Source organism: Lygodium microphyllum, chromosome 16 (genome assembly GCF_053477565.2).
Source record: "Lygodium microphyllum isolate KBCC chromosome 16, Lygodium_microphyllum_v1.1.10, whole genome shotgun sequence".
Taxonomy (NCBI): domain Eukaryota; kingdom Viridiplantae; phylum Streptophyta; class Polypodiopsida; order Schizaeales; family Lygodiaceae; genus Lygodium; species Lygodium microphyllum.
This window is the reverse complement of record NC_141150.1, coordinates 103,274,876-103,300,619: the sequence shown is the minus strand read 5'-3', so window position 1 is coordinate 103,300,619 and position 25,744 is coordinate 103,274,876. Positions and strand designations below refer to the sequence as shown.

Below are 25,744 nucleotides of genomic sequence, written 5' to 3'. Positions count from 1 at the left end.
ATTTTGTCCTCGCATGACTTCTCTTGTTGATACCATTAGTCAGGGTGCTGTGGCACGTATTGTACTTAATGGGTGGATCACTAATGAAATTACATTGTCTTATTCTCTTCGGCAAGGCTGCCCTCTCAGTCCTTTGCTATTTGCCTTAGTCACTCACCCAATGCTTTCTTTGTTGGATAAGTTCGCTAATCAAGGTGAAATTATTGGTTTGTCTCTTCCTAGTGGTGCCTAACTTTTGGGTCAATCTTTGGCTGATGATTCCTTTATGTTTCTCAAGGCTGATCGGACTAATGTGAATTGGGCAATGGTTACATGGAATCTCTTTGCTTTAGCTTCGAGGCTTCATATAAGTGCTCAAAAATCTACACCGATTTCTTGTGCAAAGAGTGATTTGCAAGCTTTGGGTTGGCAAGGAGCTATGATTTCTAAAGGAGATATTGCTTGACACTTGAGTTTATCCTATCGGTGTGGATGTAGCTCCTCGCACCTTGCTTGATTGGATTTCATCCCGATACATGATCAGTTTATGTACTGGAAATCTCAAGGCTGGCCTCTTCATGTGACACTTAAAGTTACTCAATGCATCATGATTAGTATGGTCTCGTTTTTTTTGCCCTTACTTCCTTGGACTAAGAAGTCTCTTTTGGAATTGGTTCAGCCTATCCCCTTCATGTAGTGGAAAAAGAAAGGGAATCGTTTGGGTTAGGTGTGGATTTCTTAGCAGCATGTGGCTACTCCTAAAAGAATGAGAGGAGCAGTTTTATTAGATTTTAATTTCCATATGGTTGCTTTGAGATTGGCACTTTTACAGGCTTTATGTTTGTTATCCTGGATAGATATTGCAAAATTTTTCATTGAAAAGACTGGTATCTTGCATGGTCTCATGGTTATTCAAGTTTCTCGGTGGCATGTGTTGAATTTTACGAGGCCTATTAAGGTCTCCTTATCTTTTCTCCTTTCTCATTCGATTGTATCCTGGCAAGAGATTTTGCGTTTTGTAGTTTGGTGCCCCCGTGATCTTCATAAGGAGGAGAACTCACTACAAGGAGAAGTGCTGGTTACCTCTAGGTTGTTGGATTGGCCTGATACAGACTTGCAATGAGATAAGTTTAATCGGATGGCTTGCTTGGGGTTGCAGACAGTTCATGATGGTGTCATTCTTGGGCAGCCCCGTCTTTATTCTTTTTGGCGCATTTGTCTCAGTACTTTCGGGTGCCTTGTGGCTATCAAGACATTTGGTTGTCCTTACAGGAGGAGCTTCTGAGATACTCTCCATTGTTTGCTTTAGAACCCTCGTCTCCTTGGCGGGATTGGATGTTTGTGCTACTTGATGATTTTGAGAACAAGTCAGCTAATACGGTCTATCATCAGATGGTCGAGGTTAAGAGATGGGTCATTGGAAAGGCCAATAAAATAATGGCATATTCGGGATAGCAAAAAGAAGTGGCAGGAAAGATTTCTTCAACTTTGGAAATCCAAGATTCCTTATCAAGGTAAAGTTTTCATATGGGGGTTGCTTATTGGGGGTCTTTCAACTGGGGATGTGTTACGTGCTCGCAAGATCTCCCCTGTTCGCTATGTATTTTGCACTACATGCAATGAAACATTGCTTCATCTCTTCGTTTCCTGCCTTGTTGCTCGATAGATTTGGAGTTTTGTTTCCCGTGTGTGGTCCTCAGTGACTCAACAACGGATATCGGCTCGTTCATGGATTATGGGAAGGATGCCTTCTATGTCCGCCTTGCAATCAGATCATTCTTGCCTTTTCCATTTCCTTAGATGGACAGCTCTGTGGCATATTTGGCATATTTGGAATTCCTTCATTTTTAATTTTGCCTGGAGTATCCATGGTCATCTAGCTTGTGTTCATGGTTTATTGTTATGGTAGATCTCCTCTATGGTTTCAACTAACTTGGTTCTTGCTAACATTGTTGCTCCTTGGCTGGATATTGTTCGCGCTCCACTCCAGCTGTCCTTTTTGTGTTATATTTGTGTTATGATCTTAGCTGACCTGATGGTCTAATGTAAATATTGCCATTTAATTCAATTATCTTGATGAGAGAGAGAGAGAGAGAGAGAGAGAGAGAGAGAGAGAGAGAGAGAGGTCCTTTGAGGTTCTGTTTCGTTCTGTGGAAGTACGGGCTCTTGTTATGCAATGCATTCCTTTGTTTATGGATGGGCAGCTAGTTCATGTGGTCCCTTGGAGGCCCATGGCTGAATTTTAGGACATGCTGAGACAGGCTTGCCCAATTTGGGTAGAGGCGGTGGATTTTCCTGCGCATCTTGGGAGACTTCTCCCTATGGTACCGAGAACCCTTGCTCAGGTTCTAGTGGAGCCTTGACTAGCTTCCCATAATAGGAACCGGGCATGTATGTTGTGGGATACAGGCAAACCTCTCCCGACAAAAAGAAACGACCTGTGCGGCCTTTGGACTCTCTTGACCATGATTGGATTGATTTCCATGCTAGAAGAGGGAAAAAGCTTGATGTGCGCATGGCAGCAGTTATGTGGAGCATTTCACAAGACCCCTTATGTAGTTATGTGCATTGAAAAGATAATACGTCATCAACATCTCCGCTAATGCTACAACTTTGATGGGCCCTCAAAAATCCTTTACTTTGAATGCCTCTGCTGATTGTTCTCAAGACCCTTCTGTTTGGTTTGCTTTTGATCCCCGAGGTAAAGTAATCACTCCTTGGGATTGTCGATACCCAAGGGCCGCTCCTAAACAAGAAAATGATCCCTCCACTTCCAAAGTGGAGCATAGGGACTTGAAATCTTTTGCAATATTGGTTGATTTTTTGGACGAGGGCACCATTGATATTTTGGCTGCGAAATCGCAATCAAGGTAAAATCAGTCTGGACACTAAAATCCTTCTGTCATGACACACGAGTCTTGCCACTCGAAATGTGCGTGGCATTTGTTCACTCAGCGCAACATGATATGTGGCATATCCTCCTTGACAATCAATGGGATGTGTTATGTACTGTTGAGCATAAAAATCATAGTGAAGCTAGCAAAATCGTGGATTGCCATGGCTTCTGATTGTTTTTGTGAGAGTATGCAATGGAAGAAGGAACAAAACACAGAGACGAAGGAACAGAGAGAGATTGCAAGAAAAGAAGAAAGAAATCTGTGTTAAACAAGGAAAGAATGTTGAATAGAGGAGGAGGACTGATTAGTCCTTGTACGCAGCCCACAATGTCAGTGAGGGCACCAAGTCAGGCTGTTGATGACGGCAACACTGGAGACGGAGGAAGATGACAGAGTCTGAGTGTGCACCTGCCAAGGAACGAGGAGAATGATTGCCAAGTGTGGGAGGGGCAAGCTATATATAGCCAACTAACCCTAAATCTATCTAATTGCAATCTAGGGCCAAAAATATGGCCAATCAGCATTTAATGTTGGTAAAATGCCATAAGTGCTCATAAAAATTCCAAAAAAGGGTGGACAATGTTTGGCAAGTGAGGCAGATTGCTATATGTAGAAACTACCTAGGAAATGCATAGAAAATCCCAACTAGAGAAGAAAATGCATTGAAAGGCAATAAATTGATTGCTCTAGAACGAGCTATCTCCTCTATCAAAACAAGTGATAGACAAGTTAGAGCTCCTAAAGTCCTCATCTGACTTAGATTAAGGCTCACAGGCAGGAGACAACAAGACATGTCAAACGTAACTTCTAACACCCCCTCTTAGATCCTAGATGTGGCGGAAGGCCAAGGAAGAAATGGATTCTAGGGTGGCAAGAGAAATGCCAATGTTGATGAAGCCGGTTGATTTAGATTGGTGATGAAGAAGCTTCTCAGGATCTTGGGAAACCCCCTCTAAAACATTACGGGCTAGGGGATCCACAGCCGCATCACCAAGATCGCCCCCCTCTAAAGGGGATGGGGGGTACAAGGGAACCTCTAGAGGAGGAGGTGGGGGATGGGAAGAAACTTGTGGAAAAGATGGTACACAAGGGGGAATGGGTGTGGCAATAGACAACTGCCTCAAAGGATCTTGGATTAGAGAAGGGGAATGGAGCCTATAAAGCCGACTCTCCTACCAACCTGTCACCATAACATCCCTTGTAGAAGAATCCTCAATACAAACAGCTTGTTGGTGAAGACAACTCGGGTATCAAGCCTAGTAAGGCCATAAATTGAGAGGAGTGGAAAGCCCAAGTCGGGAATATAAAGGGCCTGTGAAAGGGAGCTCAAAGCGCGGTGGGGAAGCAAAGGCAAAGTGCCAACATCACTAATAGGCACCGAAACAATGGCATCAATAGTGACGGAACCCTCAAAAGGGTGTTTTTCCTACAGTATATCACCTCATGGAGTCATATGACTAGAAGCTCCACTATCAACTAGCCTAGGCCTTTGAGAAAATGAGGCAACCACTGAGGAAGGCTCCTCAAAAATATGAAGGAACACTCACTAATGGGTAACCGCTAGAGTAGAGGTAGAAGAGGCTTGGATGTTTTAGCTCCATCCTTTGCTCCTGGACGAAGGTGAGGGTACTTCTTCCAACATTTCTCCTCTGGATGTGTCCCCTTTCCATAGTATGGGCAAGTAGGCTTCTTCGAAAAAAAGGAGTTAGAGCTTGAAGAACTCTCTTGTCTTTTAGCCTTTGACTTCCCTTTCTTCTTTTTTCCCCCTCCCGAACTCGCAACAAAAGCTTTGGTGGAGGTGGATCCATTGGTAACCTCTTTGGCGCGCTCATCATGCTCCAAAACAAGCGAGGCAAGCTCCTCCCATAGAAGCTTCTCATGGATCCTCGATGTAAGAAGGCTAGTGTAGAAGACATCAAACTAGGGAGATGATACTATAGAAACTGGTTGTAAGACATCTTCAAAATCCTACAAGACACCCACAAGAAATTTGTGTTTTGGTGGTAGACAAACCGGAAATAGGAGGAAACAGCTATAGGATCACAAGGGAGTCAATGTAGAGGGTCCGCCTGGGGGAGAAATGTTGTCGCCTACACAAAGAAGCTGTCGGCTTCATGAAGAAAGCTGCGTTTTGAGAAAAATGTTGATGTGGCAAGGGCGCATGGTAGTCTAGGGTGGTCTCCTCCTTGAGAAATCAGCTTTGTCTCTCTTAGGTGATGATACCATGTGAGTGTGCAATGAAAGAAGGAACAAGAACATAGAGACAAAGGAACAGAGAGAGACTGCAAGAAAAGAAGAAAGAAATCTGCATTGGACAAGGAAAGAATGCTGAATACAGAAGGACTGATCAGTCCATGCATGGATCCCATTGCGTGAGTGAGGGCACCAGATCAAGCTGATGATGACGGCAGCACTGGAGACAGAGGAAGATGATGGAGTCGGAGTGTGCACTTGCCAAGGAATAAGGAAGATGATTGCCAAGTGTGGGAGGGGCAGGCTATATAAAGCCAACTAACCCCAAATATGGCCGACTGCTATTTGGGGCCACAAATATGGCCGATCAGCATTTAATGCTGGTAAAATGCCAGAATCGTTCTGAAAAAATCCCAGAAAGGGTGGACAATGTCTAGCAAGTGAGGAAGACTGTTGTATGTAGAAACTGCTCGGGAAATGCACACAACATCCTGACTGCAGGAGAAAATGCACTGAAAGACATTAGGGGTACCTCACATGACAAACCAAGATGATATTGATACCCACATGACAAACCAAGGTACCTCACTAAAGTGGAACAAGGAATACAACTGATAAGAGCCCTGTACAAAAGACCTCCATTGCAGCTACAAAGGCCCTGAAGTTCTCCTCATCCCCATCCAAGTAGACAGATGTGCCATCTGCAAACTCTACATCCAACAACTCCTCAAACTCTGAAATGGTCAGTTTGATGCCATGGATACTTGCTATCTTTCAAAAAAGAGCTCATGGCCTGTGCTACAAATACAAATAAAAAGAGAAGAGGGGCAACAGGGCATCCCTATCTCACCAACCTCAATATGCTAAAATCTGTCACCCTTAGAACTGGCAAAATAAGAACCTGGCTATGAGCTGAAGACTAGAGAGTTGCTACACCTGTTGCACTGCTGTGGAAAACCCATATGACAAAGTGCCCTGTTTATCTCAGATTTTTGAAAATTCTTAAGTTTACTTATTTTGAAAATTGACATTCCCTCCCTGTTCCCCTGCCTACCCCTCCCTTTTCTATCTCATTATCCGTTCTCTTTCCCTGTTCACTGTTTCCCCTTCCTGGTAGCTACAGGTTTGGGTTACTTTCATATTTTTGACTACCCCTTTCCATGCAGTGATTGATCACCAACAGGTGTCTTTGGTGGCTTAGTGTGCGAGATATGGTCAGATTACTCCACTCACTCAAAAGTATTGAGACAGGATAGAAGGTACATCTCATTGAATATGGAGCAACTTAGGATGTTTCTTGATGCCTGGGCACCATGTTCATTTTTTGTGGACCATGATGAAAGTACATTTTGTGAGTTACTTCCTCCTTCCGATATTCAATAACCTATTTGCTTTGATAGATATTTTGGTCACCACATAGAGCAGCTACCGCAGGATGTACCAGGCTTTACCATTTTCACCTCATACACTGTTTACTTTGAACTAATCAAATAAACTCTTTTCGGGGAAAATTTTGGGACACACTGTGTGATAAGGAATGGCCAAATTTCACTTTCGGAGTGTTGGGAATCGTAGCATCTTCACATCCTTGCTTTTGTACCATGTGCTACCTAGACACATTATTGATCTAACAAATTGCTCAAGGAAGATGATTACGACTAGATTTAGTAAATTAAATCTTGTTTTTATCTCACAGCTTGAGTAGAGCTTAATTGTACCTTAGCATGAGCCTTTGCATAATGTGTGTAATTTCATTTAAAAAAGTACGAGGCTCGCATTCTGGCTCATGTTCTTGACAATTCATTATCATCAAGTGTTTGGCTTGTATGTCATTCATCAGTTTTCATGATTAACTATGCATATTTTGCAGGTTTATGAATTTGTGCACTTGGGAGAGTTGTACTATGCTGGTAGCCATGGGATGGATATTATGGGTCCTGTGGAGGATTGTAATGGTTTTAGGGCTGATGGTTTGAAGTCCAAAAGTGTAAAGGTCATACATATTTGCAAGTGGACAACCTTTTGTACTTTTTCAAATGCTACCTATGATTGTCTCTTCTGGTTAAGAATGTTTACTGTTGGAATTTCTTATAAATTGTTAATAGACATACATAGGTTGCATTATGAAAGTCAGAAGTGCAACATTTGAAAGATACGACTTGGGAATGCATCTTAGACCCATTTGGTGGAAGATCAGGTGTTATGCAGCCTTTTGCCTAGATTTCTAGGCTGAAGTCTGAAGATTGGTTTAAGAATTGGAAGTTATACCGTTATCAGTTAGGACATCATGTTATCTCTCTTGATAGACTGTCCGGTACAGTATTCTATTACTGCCTTCCACTTGAATTGTATTGGAGAATTGGATAAACCAGATTTGGTGCATGTAAACCTGTCACAGAGTGTAAAAGAATGACTCATGTTGCTTTGGAAGAACAATGAAATCTCACATGGAGATACATTCTGAGTGTGTTTTAGGTGAGTGAGTTATGGATAGAAAGAAGAATTGCACCGCCAAATGCCCATCTTGCTCACATCATTGTAGGACGATGCTTTAGTTCTGTCCGGTTTCTTGATCTTTTGTGGGTCGACTCTCTATCTATTTAAGAGTGAAAATCTCAAGGAACCATTTAAGTACTACTCTGGATATTTTCCTTGCTCTTCCAGCTTATGCTCAGCTTTAGCATGGACCAAACATTGGACTCTTTGGCTTAGGTGGATGCCTTGCAACCATGTATCATTTCATGTAGAATGTTTTGGTGCTTATCTCTCTAATGGTGCTTGCAGCAATCTGTCTATGGCGGTTATCAGTTGGAGAATATAGATCATGGAGAACTGGATGTGATTTTCCACAGTTTTTTCAGTATTCGCTGCAGTTCTTCTTTATCTTGGGAAAGGTTCATTTTCCAGGGTGCTTCAATAGTGGGGGAGTGCTTTGCCTTTCTAGGGCTACCAACTCGGTCACAGAGACACAGACTCCATGGCATCAGAGGGACTATAGACACGATGTAGAGGATTAGGGAGGTGGTCTTCCCCCCCCCCCCCCCCCCCCCCGCCAGAGTGGAGAATCAATACAGACACCTCTCAGACATGGATTAAGCTCTTTATGAGAGGAGAAATTCTTGTTGCAGTAGTGGCTACCAACAGAGAGAGTGCGTTAGCTTTTTTCAGTATATGAAGATGGTGGACTCAGGAAAGAGGACCGGGGTCAGCTAGAGTTTACAGGATGCTCTTGGCACAGAATTAGGATTGTGGCTCATTGTGATAAGACTTGGCATTTAGACCTGAACCCTGCAACGTGCATGATGGATGGCTGGGTATTGGACATGTAGGAGGTCTCTCCAGAGATTACAGTGTGACCTTGGAGAGTGGGTTTGGAGAGATTCCTCTGCTGAGGCATGTAGCAATGTTCCCTTCTTTGCATACACCACCAGATCTGGGAGAAGAATATAGATGGGCAGGATCATAGGGATGCCAAGGGCAACACAACATTGAATTGTACAGGGAATCATGCTGCCTTTGCCTGCTGATTTTGGAGGAGATTGGAGGATAGCTTCTGACCCAGAGAAATCTCTCATTCTGTGGTTATTAGTGCATGTGACCCTAGCAGTTTGCATTTGGCTTGGTTATAGTAAAGATCCACTTGCCAGTGTTACATACGGAGAGCTAGAGGGGGCATAGAGACATTTGGCTGGGGCTGAGGATAGACAGGGGTATGAGGATACACGCTACCACATTCGGAGTCAGCTCTTGAGTAGGATTGCCATGCCGAACACAGTCAATGTAGACTCCAGGGTACTGCCACAGATGGGAGCTGCATAATTGGTTTTATATTTTGACTGCCAGGTGTAATTACACTAAAGATCTATTGGATATATCTACTGCAGAGACTCTCTCCAGGATTTGGACATAGTCAGAGATGGGAGAGGAGAGGATACAGGGTGTTCAAAGAATATGAGGAGAAGATGAGATGCTTTTCTCTTGGGATACTGGTACTGTCTTTCAGTGTTGGCCACACATGGTTGGGCACTATAGATTGGTTATTGACTCAGGCCTTGTAATAGACTTTCCCTTGTATGTTTTGTGTTTTGGAAGTCCCTAACATGGCCATTTGTGTAATTGTCCTTGGATACTATCCTGAGGGGACTTATTAATACAATCATTCTTTTCTCCATGAAAAGAAGCTTTGGCTGAGCATTTTCACCTCATTGTGTGGGATTCTCTTGGCACTTGAAAGATTTTACCATACCTGCAATGGCATTGTCCAGCAAATATTCTCTTCAATACCTTTGTTATTTTTGGCATGGATAATTCACAAATTACCAAAGTGAAGCCACAAAAAGACCCAATACAAGCCTGTTATAGTAACATGTTGAGACGAAGGGTGTCCTTAAGACCGATACCTAAAAAGGAGAATAGGCAAAATCCAAGGATCAGCATGCTCCATGGATAAAATACTGACATTGACATATGATGAAAGTTGCCAAAGTAGGATGCTTCACAAGCAATAAATGTGGCCCTCACTGCACTACAGGCCTGGAAAAGTGAAGGCTTCCTACATAGTCCAATTATACCACTGTTAACGAGCAACTCAAACTGTGATGAATGCCAAGCACCAAACTCCAATTCAAAGACCCATCTCTATGGGGCAATGGCCTCACTAGCTACCCTTACCCCCAGATTGCTGAAATATAGTGACCAAACACGACATGCAACCAGGCATCCAATAAATTTGTGTTGAAGGGTCCCTTGGCATGCTCCGAGTTCTTCAAGACATCTCTGTGTCCTTGATATCTTTTCCTGTCAATTAAATGCTAGATTTCCTTTCCAAAGCTTTGGGAAAGACTTGTGGTTGTTTAGCAGATTTTCTAACATGAACTCCAAGTTCTCTAGTTGGAGTCCAGTCTTTTGTTGCCTTTAATTCCATTTCTAAAAATATGTGTTTCTCCCTTGTTTCTAACATTTTGGATAATTTCCTTGCTTTGAGAACTATCCCTCTGTACATCGGCAAATCATCTAACTAATAATTGCACAAAAAAGTGTGTGTTCCGCTTTGCAACTCTCAAATAATTGGTGGACGTCTTGTAAGTTGTCCCAAAATGCAAGGTAAAATTTCCATGATCAGTCCATCCCAACTTACAGATTTCCATCTACCATAAAAACTCCCATAGTTTTGGAGCTTCTTCAAGAGTGATAATTTGAGGAATAGTAAGATCCAAAAAGCTCATACAAGCATCAATAATGTCACTAGAGGGAGGGGTGCAACAGCAAACTTATGTTCAAGTTTTCTGTGTGAACTCATTTTTTTGTCCAATGCATGTTTGCTGCGAGTCTGTAAGCCATTGCTGTACTTCACTCCAAGGATGGAATACTTTTGTCTTCAAAATGCAACCTTTTTGAGAAGCCATTAGAAGAGCATCCTTTGATTTGAACTTGCTAAGCTAACCACATTTTAGGGAACTATGATTGTTAACTTGTAACTCCTTGGTTAAAAAGGCGAAAGCAAGTCTCCTAACCACAACAACAAAACTGTCTTCTTAACCAAAACTAACTTTACCCGTTGGGAGATATCTATTAAGTATGTTGTTTAGTCTAACTTGATGTTCTAATCGGTGATATGCTTTGTAGGGAAATGACGTGGTGCTTTTCCAGCCACCAAGCGAGTACTTACCTTTAATGGACGAGGTATCTTTCAATCTTCATAAATTTTCACCATGTCTCCCAATCTGAACTTAATTACTAATGTGTTAACTCCTACCTTGAGGGCTGGGCCCCATTTTAAAAGGTGTTTTCAATACAGTTATCATTAAGTCAATGCCTAATCCTGATGTACCATGCATATTTCATATTTTAACAGTTTATTCTCTCCCCCATTTAAACTCTACTATAGGCTAGCCACAAAATCTATTCTTATTTAAAAACATTTCTTGCTCCTAAGAGATCTTGTTGTTTCTGAAAAGAGCTTCAACAGATGATTCTTTCTCTTTTTTTGAAGTTTAGAATATTATTGAAATCCCTTATTTACGTTAGATGTATATGTGGATTAAAAACGCTTGCTTGTGCATTCAGGTGTGTGAATGGCTGAAAGAAAAGGCAAAAAAATATCATGGAGCAAGGGTAGATCACAACAAATATTGTGCTACGTTGCACTTTCGCTGTGTGAAAGAAGAGGTAGTTGCACTCGATAGCTTTAATGTCCTCTCTCAAAAAGCAAGATGCTTTCAGAACATTTATAGTGTTATACTGTATAGAATGCATGTTACCCATCTTTGAGACAATGTTTATATATGTATATAATTTTAGTGCTTTTGGAACTGTTCCCTTGCTGCTCCAATTTGTTTGGAGCATGCTATGTTGCAGATATATGTCTAAGATGCTCAAGGTTTCTCGAGCTAGTTCTTGAACTTGTCCATACTAATAAGATCTAAATATATTTGTCAATTCAACATGTATTCAAATGAGAAATGATTCCAGTTGGAAAGTTGCTGATTGATTGTGCCAGGTTAAAAGGTTGAGGTTTCTGAGCTACACCATTAGATTATACGAGTTTCTGCAGGTTGATTCACTTATTTGGAGGTAGGGGAGCTTCCTCCCTCCATTCAAGGCTTTGTGGGTGTGCCCCACGCGGCTGAGATTCTGAAGGGGCAGGGCCATCAAAAATCATCATAGGAGCATCCTTACTACGTTTCACTGCAGGTTGTGCATCAGAGTTTAGAGCCACTACCTCAACTATCTCTGTGCATGGGACCATTTCATATTTGCCCTTTGAATCGGGCCCCAAAGCAGCAGCCATCTGATTTATGTAGTCCGTATTGAGCTCAGACATGGTGACCAAACAGTGTGCTGCAAATCAATCTATCCACAACCACTATCTGTCTCTTTCTGTTTACAAGGCATGGCATCCAAAGCTGAAAACATAGGGAATGGAAGTAGTAGAACCAGTCGTGCAGCACCCAGGTTGTCACCTAACCCTGCAGGAGGTCAAATACTGAAAACCCTGACTTTTGGCAGATAAATGCAGAGTGACTAGGTCTGAAACCAGGCTGTGTGGTGAAATAGGCCCTTTTAAGAGCAATTTCAGACCGACAAGTAAGGCAATTAAGCTACCCGCACACCAGTCTAGTCTAACCTTTTGGTGGTTCTTTCCGATGAATGCAAATATTGATAAAAGACATCTCTAGGGAAAATGCCATTGCAAGCCTTACAAGAAATGGGAAATAATGAATGCAAGCACGCCAGAAATGTATTTCAGATTGCCTCTCTATTGTTCATGGCATTCTCATGCAGTTTGTCCTTTACTCCCCCGCTTGCCGATTGCATGGAATGCAAATTGAAAAACAGGGGATATCAAAGTCAAAAACCTCATCACCCAACCTTCTCTCTCTCTCTCTCTCTCTCAAGTCATGGCAAAGATGCGGAGGAAATTGCCATATGCCAGGGACGTAAGTCCTCCCTAGAGAGCAAGTCAGAATGCTGGAGAAGATCTAACTGCCAATACAAGAGGCCCTAAAAAAGAAAAGCATTCCGAATGGTCCAATTATGCCAACAGCCCCAATATCGAAGAAAGTGATACATGGGCTTCATATGTGGCTGTGCCGGAGTGGGGTATTTGGGCTGCCCAAAAACCCAGTCAAAAGGGCGTAGGGTGAAACCAACCACCCCTCGCCAAACAGCCGACAAAAATAACCAGACTTTCTTAGCAATGGGGCAAGAAATAAATCGGTGCCGGGCGGATTCCACAGTACTGGTGCAAAAGAAACAGTTGCCATTGGAGATTCGTCGCTTGGAAAGAGCTGAAGCAAGCGGAAGACCACCAATCATCACTCTCCAAAGAAAGAGCTTATATTTGAAGGGTGTCTTGTTCAACCAGCCCTCCATCACAATTGCCCTCCACCATGACCGGGATTTACGCAATCCCCATAAAGCATTCGCTTTAGTAACTAGCCATTGATGATCTTTAATCAGAAGATGATACACTTGGTTAGCAGAAGCTTTGCTTAAATTCAGCCGGCCTTCTAAGTCCCAGTCCTGCTAGGGATGATCCGAAGCAAGGGTAGGAAAGGGTTGTCTGCTCTCTCTCTCTCTTTTTTTCGTAAATCTCTCTCTCTCTCTCTCTCTCTCTCTCTCTCTACCGTACTCAGGACGAGGATCTATTGCTACTTTGTAGATTTTCACAAAGAGGACATTGGAGTATCAAAGGGTATGTGATGGGGTATCTATGTGAAACAAGGATGCCCGCTTTCACCCACATTGTTTGGTTTATATATAGATGAAGTATCTGATTACATTGACCAAGAACCCTTTTATTTGGCTTTCCCTTCCTAAGAACCATAGATGAAAATTACCCTTCATACGGCTTATATGCATTCTTAATCCTATGACATGTTTACGGCAGGCGCTTAGCAAATTCAAGTCAAAAATCCAAACCATTTCCCGGCCTATCTTTAGCTCATTTGAGTCATTTTTTGAAAACATAAGCAACAAAGATCTATTTACCGACCTCATATTACTAGCTATATGGTTTATAGCCACAAGGAATCGATCCCAAAACCAAAACATATGCTATACTTGCGGCAACCGCCATGTAGTTGCGATCCGCAATTTGACAATGGACGGGATCTCTCAGTGATCTGCTAAGTCTTTTTCTTAAGTTTGCATATTCTGCGATCAGAGCTTGACAAATTATTTAGTATTCTTTCACTTAATTACACTCTGTGGCTAAACCTTTTATGCCTTTCTTTCCGCTTGAATCAATCCGTAATGAAAGCCTAATTTTCTTCAGTCAGATAGACTATCTTCCCATCTAATTTGATGTCGAAAAAGAAAATCATGCAATGGGGCCCAGCCTCAAGGATGTTGATACCGATATTATTGTATGTAGATAATATTGTTCTCACTTCGAATTCACCGGAGGGATTGTAGTGGCACCTAGGTGTTGTGCACGTCTTTTGTAGAGATAGAGACCTCATAGTAAACCTTAGGAAGACCAAAACTAGTACACATTTGAGGGAGACATTATGGAGCATGTGAGGGAATATGTCTATTTGGGAGTCACCTTCTTTGGCGGCACGAGGTTATGCAACACTAGGGGCATTTGAGAGTCAATGTGCTCACATACAATTCCAAGAGCCTCGCACCAAACTATGGTTGTTTGGCACCCTAGTCACTCCTATACTACTATATAGAGCAAAGGTATGGGGTTGTAGCTTGTATCACAGGCATCTTAGCCCCCTCACTAATGATTAGACTGGAACAAAGAGAGATTATTATGATGGCTGGGATAGCATGGAAAGGCCATTGATTATGATTATAGCATGAATGACTAGGAGTAAGCCCTCCACCCCACATGTCATTGTTAGAGTAGAGCTAGGGGCAACATCTTTAATCATGGAGGCACTCTTTAGGGCAATGACCTTTTGGCACAGATTATGGGAGCTTCCACGTCATAGATACCTCTAGATTGGCGCTAACTCTTTAGGACAATGACCTTTTAGCACAGATTATGGGAGCTTCCACATCATAGATACTCCAGATTGGCACTAACTTCATCTAGACAACTAGCAGCGGAAGGCGAGAAGAACTGTTGGTTTTCAAAAATGACTATTTGGATGAGCCTACACAGTTTGGATATTGACCGCCTTCCACCTTTTGACTATAGCCTTGACTGCCCTACACTTTCTCTTAGCTTATTAAAGCTGATATCTTGAGGATTGAGATAGTGAGGACATGGACCCATCCACCACTTCCTCTTGGACTGAGGATGGAGTTCTATCGAAGTCACTTCTTGTGTCTCACTGACATAGTTGCACTAGTACCACGTACGAAAGGTTTCATACTATACCATACTTTAGGTACCATACCTTACGTTTTAGTACCATAAGGTACCAACTTAATGGATACATCTTTCCCATTCAAACTGCACTTTGGGACTAGCTAAATGCTCCTTATATTAATATGATTCTCGCATGAGATTAGGTTATTTGAGATTCAAACAATTTTTGTTAACCTTCTCTCTCTTAAGCTCACACTTCTCTTATTTGTATGATCATGCATGAATGATGTATACACTCCCATCTATGTAGTTATAAGTTGTAGGTAGCAGTAGTACATGTTGAGCATGCAGCATTAGGTTTTGGCATGCTACCCTCAAGTACTCATCTTATATACTCTAATAGCATTGCTATTTAGACTTGAAATGTCTATTCTATTGTCTTTAGTCCAAAATAATCAAGTTTTTTTTTTTCGTACTGATAGCGTACCATACCTTATAAAATCTTAAGGTACCTTTTAGTACCGTATTTTGTCATACCATACCGTATCGTACCTTTCGTACCTAAGATGATGGATTCACTATTTGGCCGGCACACATAGACACCCATCTCTTCTATAGCATTTGTGGCCAAGAGCTAGAGATAGAGGAGCACTACATATGTAGATGTACAATGTATTATGACATAGAAGGATGGTACCATAGTCCATTGTCTCTTTTGTGATGGTTTTGGACCTCTTTGTCATGTCATGGAGTACAAGGACTAGAGATGCCTAGGTCTTTTCCTCTTGGAGATCCAATGGCGCCGCATGGCACTATTGCAAGACAGGAGGCCAACTCTTCCAGAGGGATCGAAACAAAGAGCCGTGACTGAATTTTCTCACAGATCAGGCCCTACTGACACTACTAGCCTAGTAGAGACAAAGCCACCCTACTAGACACCTCCCATTCCATGCCATGGAGTCACATTGGATAGAGCTGTTTCACTTCATTGAGCACGACAACCCCATCTACCATGACCATGTCCCAAGAGGCTACACCACAGCCAAATCAAAGCCATTAACATGAGAGACCAGAGACTCACCACTAGGCATATTAGTGGAAGAGTTAAGAGACCACATCATGGCTGAGATCATGTGCAGATCTTGAGATCAGCTACAGCCTATAGTCTCCACCACAATTTCTATGAATAGTTCAATTAGATTAGGTTTCTTTTTTTCTTTTCTTTCTACTAATGGGACAACACTAGACATGGTTCTACTCTAGCATAGTCCCATTGTATAGTTATTCTCAGCATTGTTTCATAGGCCACTTATTTTAATGTTATCTTCAGCTTACTGATGAGATGATATTAGACATGGATGTACTCTAGATTTTGTCTCATAGGCCACATTGGCCTTATGTAGACGTTAATGTGTGTGTGTGTGTGTGTGTGTGCGTGTGTGTGTGTGTGTGTGTGCACGTGCGCCAGTCACAGGTCTACTATCAAAGCATGCTGCCAATGTAGGGACTCCCAAAATCCAGGCACCCTCAGTTTCAGCTAGGTGCAGGCAGGCTCTGCCAAACACACTCAGATCTGGAGGTACATAGGCTGGGTGCAGGGTAGGGCAGCAGATGGTCGCTTTGCTCTGGCGGCAGACAATTCCTGTGTAGTCACAGTCTTGCTTGAAGACAGCTCTCTTGACGACTGTTCTGTGCATGAACTGCACCTGTGTATCAAGTCAAGCATACAGAAAACCTACTGCCTGATAGTCGAAACTGTAATCAGCAGGTCTGAAACCCTAATTCGACACAGCAGAATATCTGACCACCTCTTCTCTTCTCTCTCTCTCTCTTTTTTTTTTTCGTAAAAGGTAATTGTATTAATTACGAAAAAAAGGTACAAGTTTACATGATTACAAGATACACGAGGGCTCTAAGCCAACGTGTGTAAAATCCCAGTACGAAGCCACGAAAAAGTTACACAAGTTATGGCAAAGACCCAGAGGAAATTGCCATATGCCAGGGAAGTAAGTCCTCCCGAGGGAGCATGTCCGAGTGCCAAATGAGATCTATCTCTCTCTCTTACAAAGCCACGAAAAAGTTACACAAGTCATGGCAAAGACCCAGAGGAAATTGCCATATGCCAGGGAAGTAAGTCCTCCTAAGGGAGCAAGTCCGAGTGTCGAATGAGATCTATCTGTCAATGCAAGAGACCTTTAAACCGGGCAATGTGTCTCGGTACATTAGAGGCGGAATCAAAAAGAAAGGCATTCCGAGTGGTCCAATTGTGCCAGCATCCCCAGTACCTCAGAAAGTGGAATAAGATCTTCATATGCAACTGTGGCGGTGTGGGGTATTTTGGGCGTGCAAAAACCCAATCAAAAGGGGTTAGTGAGAACCCCACCACCGTGCACCAAATCTGTGACAAAAGCGACCAGATATTCTTAGCGAGCGGGCAAGAAATAAATCGATGTCGAGACGATTCGACAGTAGTGGTGCAGAAGAAACAATTGCCGTTCGAGATTCGACGCTTGGAAAGGGCCGAGGCAAGAGGAAGACCACCAATCATCACCCGCCAAAGAAAGACCTTACATTTGAACGGTGTCTTATTCAACCAGCCCTCCATCACAGTTGCCTTTCACCATGAGTGAGATTTCCGCAATCCCCAGACAGTATTAGCTTTAACCCCCAGCCATTGATGATCCTTAATCAGAAGATGATACACCTGATTAGCAGTAGCCTTTTCCAGACTCAATCGGCCAACAAGGTCCCAGTCCTACCAAGGACGATCCATAGCAATGGCAAGAAAGGGTTGCCTGCTCTGAAGCACTAACAAGAGCTGTTCCCACAAATCACGGTATCCCCGCGGGATTCTGAAAAGTCTCTTGGCAGTACGAAACAATGTGAAGACATTACGACTGGCAAGGGTGGCATCCGCAACTAAAGTCACCCCCAACCGGGCCATGCAGTTAAAATTTGGTCTGAGCTCATGTTTGTCTTCCCATGAAAGTAATCTCGAGACTGCCAACAATTCCAGTTGAAAGAAGTTAGTATGCAAGCGGTCCTCCGCTGGATGCCAACTCGCCTTTTGAAGTACCACTTTCTAGGAGTCAACCAAATGCAGTAACAGAGAGGAGGACGGACTGGAAAACCGAGAGTCTGCATTAAGGACATGCCACCAGGAGTCCCGAAGTTGTGTATTACCATGCCGAAGCCCGCTGTCCTCAAGAAAATAACAGGCTATAATGGCCCATGGGTGATGATCCCCACACATGGCGCGAAAGAGAAACCAATGAAGTGCTAGCATATGAGTTTCAGCATCTGAAATAGCTCCATCACTAAGGCGTTTGGGGATACATGCATGTGACCACGAGATCCACGAAATACCTGCATGCAATGAATCCTTCTTCCATAACATGAAATGAATGGGGCGAGTGAGAGCCTTCAAAGTAGTAGGAGACCACAACAGCAATGGCAAGAAATATGTGAGCATTGGCAGCATAATAGTCTGAGCCACTTTGAGTCGGACATGGAAGGGCCACGCTTGCGACTTCCAATACATAAACTTAGCTGCCAGTTTCTGTGAAATCCACTCCAAGAGTTGCTTTGGCTGAACATCAACACCCAACGGATACCCAAGATGCCTGACAATGGAGCCACGGGGAACAACCTAACCTTGCTAGCCCAATGACTGTAAATCAGACTCTGTGCAACTGAGAAGGGCGGATTTGAAGGCATTGATACGAAGACTAGAAGCATGACCAAAGAGCGTCCAAACATCTAATGCCTTGCGAATGTTGTCCTTGTCCGCAGGCAAAATCATAAAGCTATCATCAGCCAAAGATTGGCTAATGAAGTGTTGTCCCAGAGGAAGAGACAATAGGGCCAACTGAGTAGAAGCGGCCATTGAAGATAGCATTGAAAGAACCGGGTGGGTTGCTAGGGCAAAGAAGAGAGGACTCAAAGGGCAACCCTGTCTCATCGAGCGTGCAAGGACAAATGGCTCTGTAACACCACCATTGAGCATAACGCGCGAAGAAGCCGCAGCACTAATGGTGTAGATCAATCGGGACATCCGAGTACCAAAACCCATAGTAGACATAAGTTCTGCAATGAAGGACCAGTCTAAATAGTCAAAAGCCTTTTCCAAATCCAATTGAATCAATACCACTTTCTGACTAGAGTGCCTTGCATAGTCAATCGCCAATTGCACGTTTAAGATATTATGCAGAATGTTGCGGCCCTTAATGAAACCATATTGAAGAGGATGCACAATAGCTGGAAGGTGCTTGTGGAGCCGATTCGCCAGCACTTTGGAAAAGATTTTATACATCGAACCCATCAAAGAAATTGGTCTCCAATGTTGCAATCTTGACAGAGAAGGAACCTTTGGAAGCAGTTTGATAAGTCCTTTCCATGAGGAAGGCATGACTCCTGTTTCCCACACCTGCTGAAACATAGCCGCCAATGGCTTCACCAGTTGGGTAGCCAAGCTCTCAAAGAATTCATTGGTGAGACCATCCCAGCCAGGACTTTTATCCCTAGGCAAGTGTAACAAAACCTCCATAACCTCCTCCTCACAAATATCTACCTCCAAAGTAGCTTGCATATCAAGTGGAACCTGATGGTGGACTAGATCATAGAAGACCGAGCGTGCATGCGTAACCTGGTCAGAAGGCGATGAAGAAGAACCCAGAAGATCCAGAAAATAATTCCTGCACATATTGACAATGGTCTGCGGATCAGTGACCATTCGACCTTCTGAATCCTGGAGTCAGTCATATTTTCTCGAGCAGGAGAAACATGCAAGGCGCGAAAGAACTTATGAGTCTGACAAGCACTATCTTGCAAATTATCAGTCAAGTTGTGCAGTTTGGCTTGCTGATAAGATTTCAACTGAAATTCTTTAATAAGATCAGCCAAACGCCTCGCCAGTGACAGCAGAAATTCATCATCTAGGATATCTGCCAGCAGCGAACGAACCAAGGCCAGTATATCCTCCGCTGCGTGGCAACGGCGCCGACAAATAGAGGCATGATGGATCCCATACTACCGAGCAACCCGCTGCACATTAGAGAGCAGTCGTTCAAAGGAAGCCAAGCCCTCAGAGGCGAAGTCCAATAAAAACCTCAATCAATTGCTGCATATAGCCCTGAAAGATTGGATGCTTCAAATAAGACGAGTTGAAATGTAAAGGGAGTCTATCCAGCAGCTGCATAAAAGGTGCAATGGGTTGTGCAAGTATCTCAAGCTGGAGAGGGAAATGGTCCGACAAGGCATACTGCTGCAAGACTTTCATTTCCAGCATCTCAGGAAGAAAATCATCATCCTGCATGAAAAGTAAACCCTGTAGAAGAAGGGTGGAGCCAAGACCATAGATCTTGCTTAAGAACCTCCAGAGCAAAGGCATTCCACACCCGACTTTCCGGACCATCTATCATCGAATGCCCCGAAGTGGACTGAGAAGAGTCAACACACATATTGAAATCCCCCATCAAAAAACCCCTTTTGCCAAGTGACATGGAGCTCTGCAAAGTCTTCCACAGATCCCGTCGGGATGAAGGGTCATTCGGAGCATAGATGCCCAGCAACCATAAGATCTCCCCTTCAAATAAAACTTCGATTACCACAAAACGGCCTTGAACATCATTTTTAATAAGAACAGGCTGGTATTTCTCATGGACAATCATAAGCACGCCAGAATAATGCATAGCTTGTGTCCCTGCATAAAACAAGCGAAACCCATGGCAATCCACAACTTTTCCTACTTCACCATGACTCTTGTGCTCAACCGCACACAAGACATCCCACTGATTCTCATGCAAGACAATCCACATGGCATGTTGCTTATGGCGAGAATAAATGCCTCGCACATTCCACGTGGCTATCTTCATATATCTTCAAAAAGAAAATCAAGAACGAGGCATCGCTTGCCTCGATTTAACCTTGTCTCCTAGAATGTCAAGGACACCTTCATCCAGAAAATCTGCTAACACTGCAAAAGAATTCTGACGGCCTGCTTTAAAGGTAGATGGAATATCCACTGCCTTGGGAGTGGAACAGGGATAACGACGATCCTAGGGTGTAATCACATTACCCTCGTATCAAACGCCAACTTAGCAGGTGGGCCCTTTGGACCGTCTGTATATACTTTCCTCGTAGACTGATTGCGGGGGGGCAAAAGGAACCATAGCACGCGCAGCATGCTGTGAAGAGAAAATTTCTTTCCTACGCATATACGTGCGCACGGAATCTTGCGAAACATTAGGCCTAGAATCCGCCAGGCCAGCATCCAACTTTTTACCTTTTTTGGAACGAGCCTCTAACCAGTCATTGTTACGGGAATCCAAACCCAGGACCTGTTGTTTGCCTTTATCCAACACATTAGGTGGCTCGGTGGCCTCCTGTGACAGAGCATCGAGCACCATATCATCCATAGACAGCACAACATGCGCATCTTCTGAAGACGATTGCCGCTCTGGGCATTCAGCCATGAAATGCCCCAATTTTCCACACGAAAAGCAGTGTCCTGCAAAGTTGCCCCATTTCAAGCGAAAGTGCAAAGGATGCATGCCAGAGCAATTAAGGCGAAGCCACGCAGGCCTTTTCCTGGCAGTGTCCCATAACATATACAAACGGTTGCGATTCATGGCTCGTAGGCTTGGGGGAACTAGCACCGTTCCCACTACGGCCATGGCATCCTTTAACAAAGGCCAATAGACAGCCGGACAATTTTCCACTTCAACCCACACCGGCCATTCACGTTGAAGCAGGCGCTGAAAGTCTGCCATAGGGCACCATGGCACATGGACCAGACGGCAATCAAAGAACAATGGCAGCTTGGACAGGAGCTCAGCCTGATGCTTCTCCGATTTCAGCAGCACCTCATAGAAGCCTCGGGACCCAAGAAAGATCTCCTCAACACACTCCCCTTGTAGTAAATGGTGCAACCACTGGCGAATATGGGAAAGCATTGGGATCCTGCTAGTGAAGAAGAGTATAACTGCACGGTCATAAAACATCGAAAAAGAGCGCAAGACAGTTTTCTGGTCCACCATGGCTTCCAGAATGTCTTCAATTCCCGCGTCAGAAAAAGCTTCATGATTATGCTGGACATAATCGCCAAGCAGAGTATTGGCAAACTCCAGCAAATGTTCCCAGTCAATCTCCTGTGAATCCCCAGAGTCAGAGGCCACCTGCGCATAGGAACGTTCCTGATGACCCATTGTCTCGTCGAAAGTATGCTTGAAGCGTTTGCCCGCAGGCGGAAAGTCTGAACCGGGAGGCATCTCCTCTGTGCAAGGAACCATATCCTCTGGTTCCTCCGTATCCGAATCCGGACCAAGGGCTGCCACCGTCTGGTTGATGAAAGCCATATCCAGGCCAGCCATGTTTCTGTCCTCCCTCTCTATTTCTCACTCTCTTGCTGTCTCACTGACGCTCTCTCTCTCTCCTGTTGGTCAGACCATATTCTGGCACCAACGCTGGCTCACATCTTTAATAGGGCAGTTTGTGAGGGATTTCCAACCTGTTGGTCAGACCATATTATTGTGCCGCTCTTTAAGTGTGGAGACCCCGCGCTACCTAGTAACTACCGAACTATCATGATTGGACACATGCTGGCCAAGATATATGGCTCTATCGTGGAACAAGTGTTGAGTGAATGGGCCGAGATGCATGGCCTGAGGTCAAAAGGCCAGGCTGGCTTCAGGAGGGGATATACAACTCTAGACCATATCTTTACGTTGAGGGCAATCATTGAAGAAGGCAAGGCATTCAAGAAAAAGATCTATTGCTGTTTTGTGGACTTTCGCAAGGCCTTTGACACAATGCCACGTGCTAGACTCATGAAAAGAATGCAAAACATTGATGTGCCTGTAGAGATACAGTGGAGTATCTATGCCCTATATGAGACAGTGACAGGCAGAGTACGAACACCTGAGGGCATCTCAGATACAGTCAATAGCACCATTGGGGTGAAACAAGGCTGTCCACTTTCACCGACACTTTTTGGGCTGTATATAGATGAAATTTCAGAATATGTGGATAGGACAGGTAGGGCCGGAGCCAGCCTAGCTGGAGTGCTGATACCATTACTGCTTTATGCCGATGATATTGTACTTATATCTGACTCACCTGAGGGACTAAATAGACACTTGGATGCATTATCAGCTTTCTGCAGAGATAGAGATCTTAAGGTGAACCTTGGGAAAACTAAAGTTATGGTATTTAACACTTCGGCTGCTTGGGTGACAAGAGCTGAGCACTAGTTTACTTTTGACGGAGAGCCAGTGGAGATGGTTAGGCAGTATGTTTATTTGGGGGTCACATTGAAGGGACCACAGTTCTCTTGGAGAGAGACATCAGAGGCTCGTTTGGCAAAAGCATATGCAGCCTTAGGGGCATTGGAGAGGCAATGTGCTCACATACAATTTCATGAGCCGCGCACCAAACTATGGCTTTTTGACACCTTGGTTACACCCACACTCCTATATGGGGCAGCTATTTGGGGTCCGAGTCTGTTTCACACGAGGAGACAGCCTTTGGGAGACCAGGATGGACCAGAGAAGGAATACTATGATGGATGGGAACATATGGAAAGACCACTGGTCATGATGATCTCACGCATGATACGAGCGAAGAGCTCGACCCCACATGAGATTATCAGAGCTGAGTTGGGGGCATCACCCATGGTGGCTGAGGCCTTGGTTCAGGCAGTGACTTTCATACATAGACTATGGGAGCTCCCCCAAGATAGATACCCACGGCTAGCCCTGGCCTCTTCTAGACAACTAGCAGCAGACGGTGACAGACACTGTTGGTATGCTCAGATGAGTACATGGATGCGTCTACATGGTCTGCAGATTGACAGACTACCCCCCTTTGACTATAGCCTGGATTGCCCTACACTTGACCTAAGCCGATCAGAGCTAAACCATGTGATCAGAGCAGACATACTGAAGTTAGATACGGAGAAGACCTGGATCCGACCCCCCTCGCCCCATGGCACGAGGATGGCACACTACCAGACCCACTTCCTCCAGGTATCTGAGGATGGTTTCATCACCCGACCCAATTACATGGACACACAGCTGCCTCATGGACTACGCACAGCTATTGGTTAGATCCGCACCTCATCCCACCACCTGAGGATTGAGACAGGCAGATGGGAGGGTATACAGACAGAAGAACGCATATGCCCACTATGCGACAGAGAGCCAGAGACAGAGGAACACTACATCTGCCGATGCACTGTATATTACGACATACGAGGTAGATACCACTGTCTGTTTCGAGAGGGTTTTAGACCCCTGAGACGGATCATGCAGTATGAGGATCAGAGATGCTTGGGATTTTTCCTCTTGGAGCTCTAGAGGCGCAGAGCAACAATTCTACGGAGTAGGAGGCCCCCACAGCTCGGCTCACATAGACAGAGAGCAGTCACTGACTTTTTCATGGATACACAACAGAGTATGGCAGATACCACTACTACTGCCACACAGCCTACAGGAGTACATCATCTTTGGACCTCATCTTCTGTAGGCGTCCCTTTGGATAGAGCAGTGGCACTTAGCTGGTCTAGGCGCCCACGTCCACCCGGACGAAGGCCTAGACATCCACACCACAGACAAATTAAAGCCATCATTGAGCGCCACAGGAGATAGATGCCAAGACGCCTTAGCTATGCAGAGATACACCTCCCTAGAGAACAGACATATCATTGATGGAGAGTTTTCCTTTCTCTACTCTCACTTTCAGATCACTGACATGTTTCCCTTTTATGGGACACTATTTCATTTCCTTTTCAGTCTTATAGGCATGTTTTTCATCTTTTTTCTCGTTCTAGATGAGAAACACACCATCATTGTATGTACTGCTTTGGTCTCATAGGCCACATTGGCCTTTTAGAGACGTTAATATACTCTCTCTTAATTACGAAAAAAGGTACAAGATAACTTGATTACAAGATACATGACGCCAATCCAGGCCATCATGTAAAGAGGGGCTAAGTGCTACATGTTACAAAGTTATGGCAAGGGGGCAGATGAAATTGCCATAAGCCAGGGACGGAAGTCCTCCCTAGAGAGCAAATCAGAATGCCGGAGAAGATCTAACTGCCAATACAAAAGGCCCTTAAGCCTCGCAATATGTCGCTGAACATTATAGGCGGAGTCAAAAAGAAAAGCATTCCTAATTGTCCAGTTATGCCAACAGCCCCAATATTGAAGAAAATGATACATGAGCTTCATATGTGGCTGTGCAGGAGTGGGGTATTTGGGCTGCCCGAAAACCCAATCAAAGGGGCGCAGCGTGAATCCAACCGCTCCTTGCCAAATAGCCGACAAGAAGAACCAGATTTTTTTTGCGACAGGGCAAGAAATAAATCTGTGGCGGGCCGATTCCACCGCAGTGGTGCAAAAGAAACAGTTGCCATTGGAAATTCGTCGCTTGGAAAGAGCCGACGCAAGCGGAAGACCACCAATCATCACTCTCCAAAGAAATACTTTACATTTGAAGGGGGTCTTGTTTAACCAGCCCTCCATCACAGTTGCCCTCCACCAGGACTGGGATTTTCGTAGGCCCCATAAAGCATTGGCTTTGGTAAGTAACCATTGTTGATCTTTGATCAGAATATGATAAACTTGATTAGCAGAAGCTTTGCTTAAAGGCAGCCGGCCTTGTAGGTCCCAATCCTGCCAGGGATGATCTGAAGCAAGGGCAGGAAAGGGTTGTCTGCTCTGGAGCATCCGCAAAAGCTGTTCCCATAAAGGCCTATATCCCCTCGGAATCCTGTAAAGCCTCCTGGCTGTACGAAATGATATAAGCACATTGCGACTAGCAAGGGTGGCATCCGCGACCGAAGACAAGCCCAAACGAGCCATCCGGTTGAATTGTGGTCTAAGCTCATTTTTGCCTTCCCATGCAA

The 25,744-nt window shown here is 44.1% G+C and overlaps 1 protein-coding gene and 1 long non-coding RNA gene across 6 annotated transcripts in view; one reads left to right on the top strand and one right to left on the bottom strand.

Moving 5' to 3' along the window:
* The window catches only part of LOC148023180 (putative trehalose-phosphate phosphatase C), a 171,483-nt gene that overhangs the window by 69,551 nt on the left and 76,188 nt on the right, over positions 1–25,744 (top strand). For all 5 annotated transcript variants that reach the window (XR_015693620.1, XR_015693619.1, XR_015693622.1 and 2 more), the window contains 3 exons: positions 6,940–7,062; positions 10,695–10,751; positions 11,136–11,237. Coding sequence is in view for 1 of the 5 variants with exons in the window: in XM_087696154.1 (XP_087552280.1) it covers positions 6,940–7,062; positions 10,695–10,751; positions 11,136–11,237 (282 nt within the window). In the remaining 4 variants the exon portion in view is untranslated. The remainder of the gene's footprint in view (positions 1–6,939; positions 7,063–10,694; positions 10,752–11,135; positions 11,238–25,744) is intronic.
* LOC148023181 (uncharacterized) overlaps positions 1–25,744 on the bottom strand; it is a 170,683-nt gene that overhangs the window by 68,830 nt on the left and 76,109 nt on the right. The gene's annotated exons all lie outside the window — the stretch shown is intronic.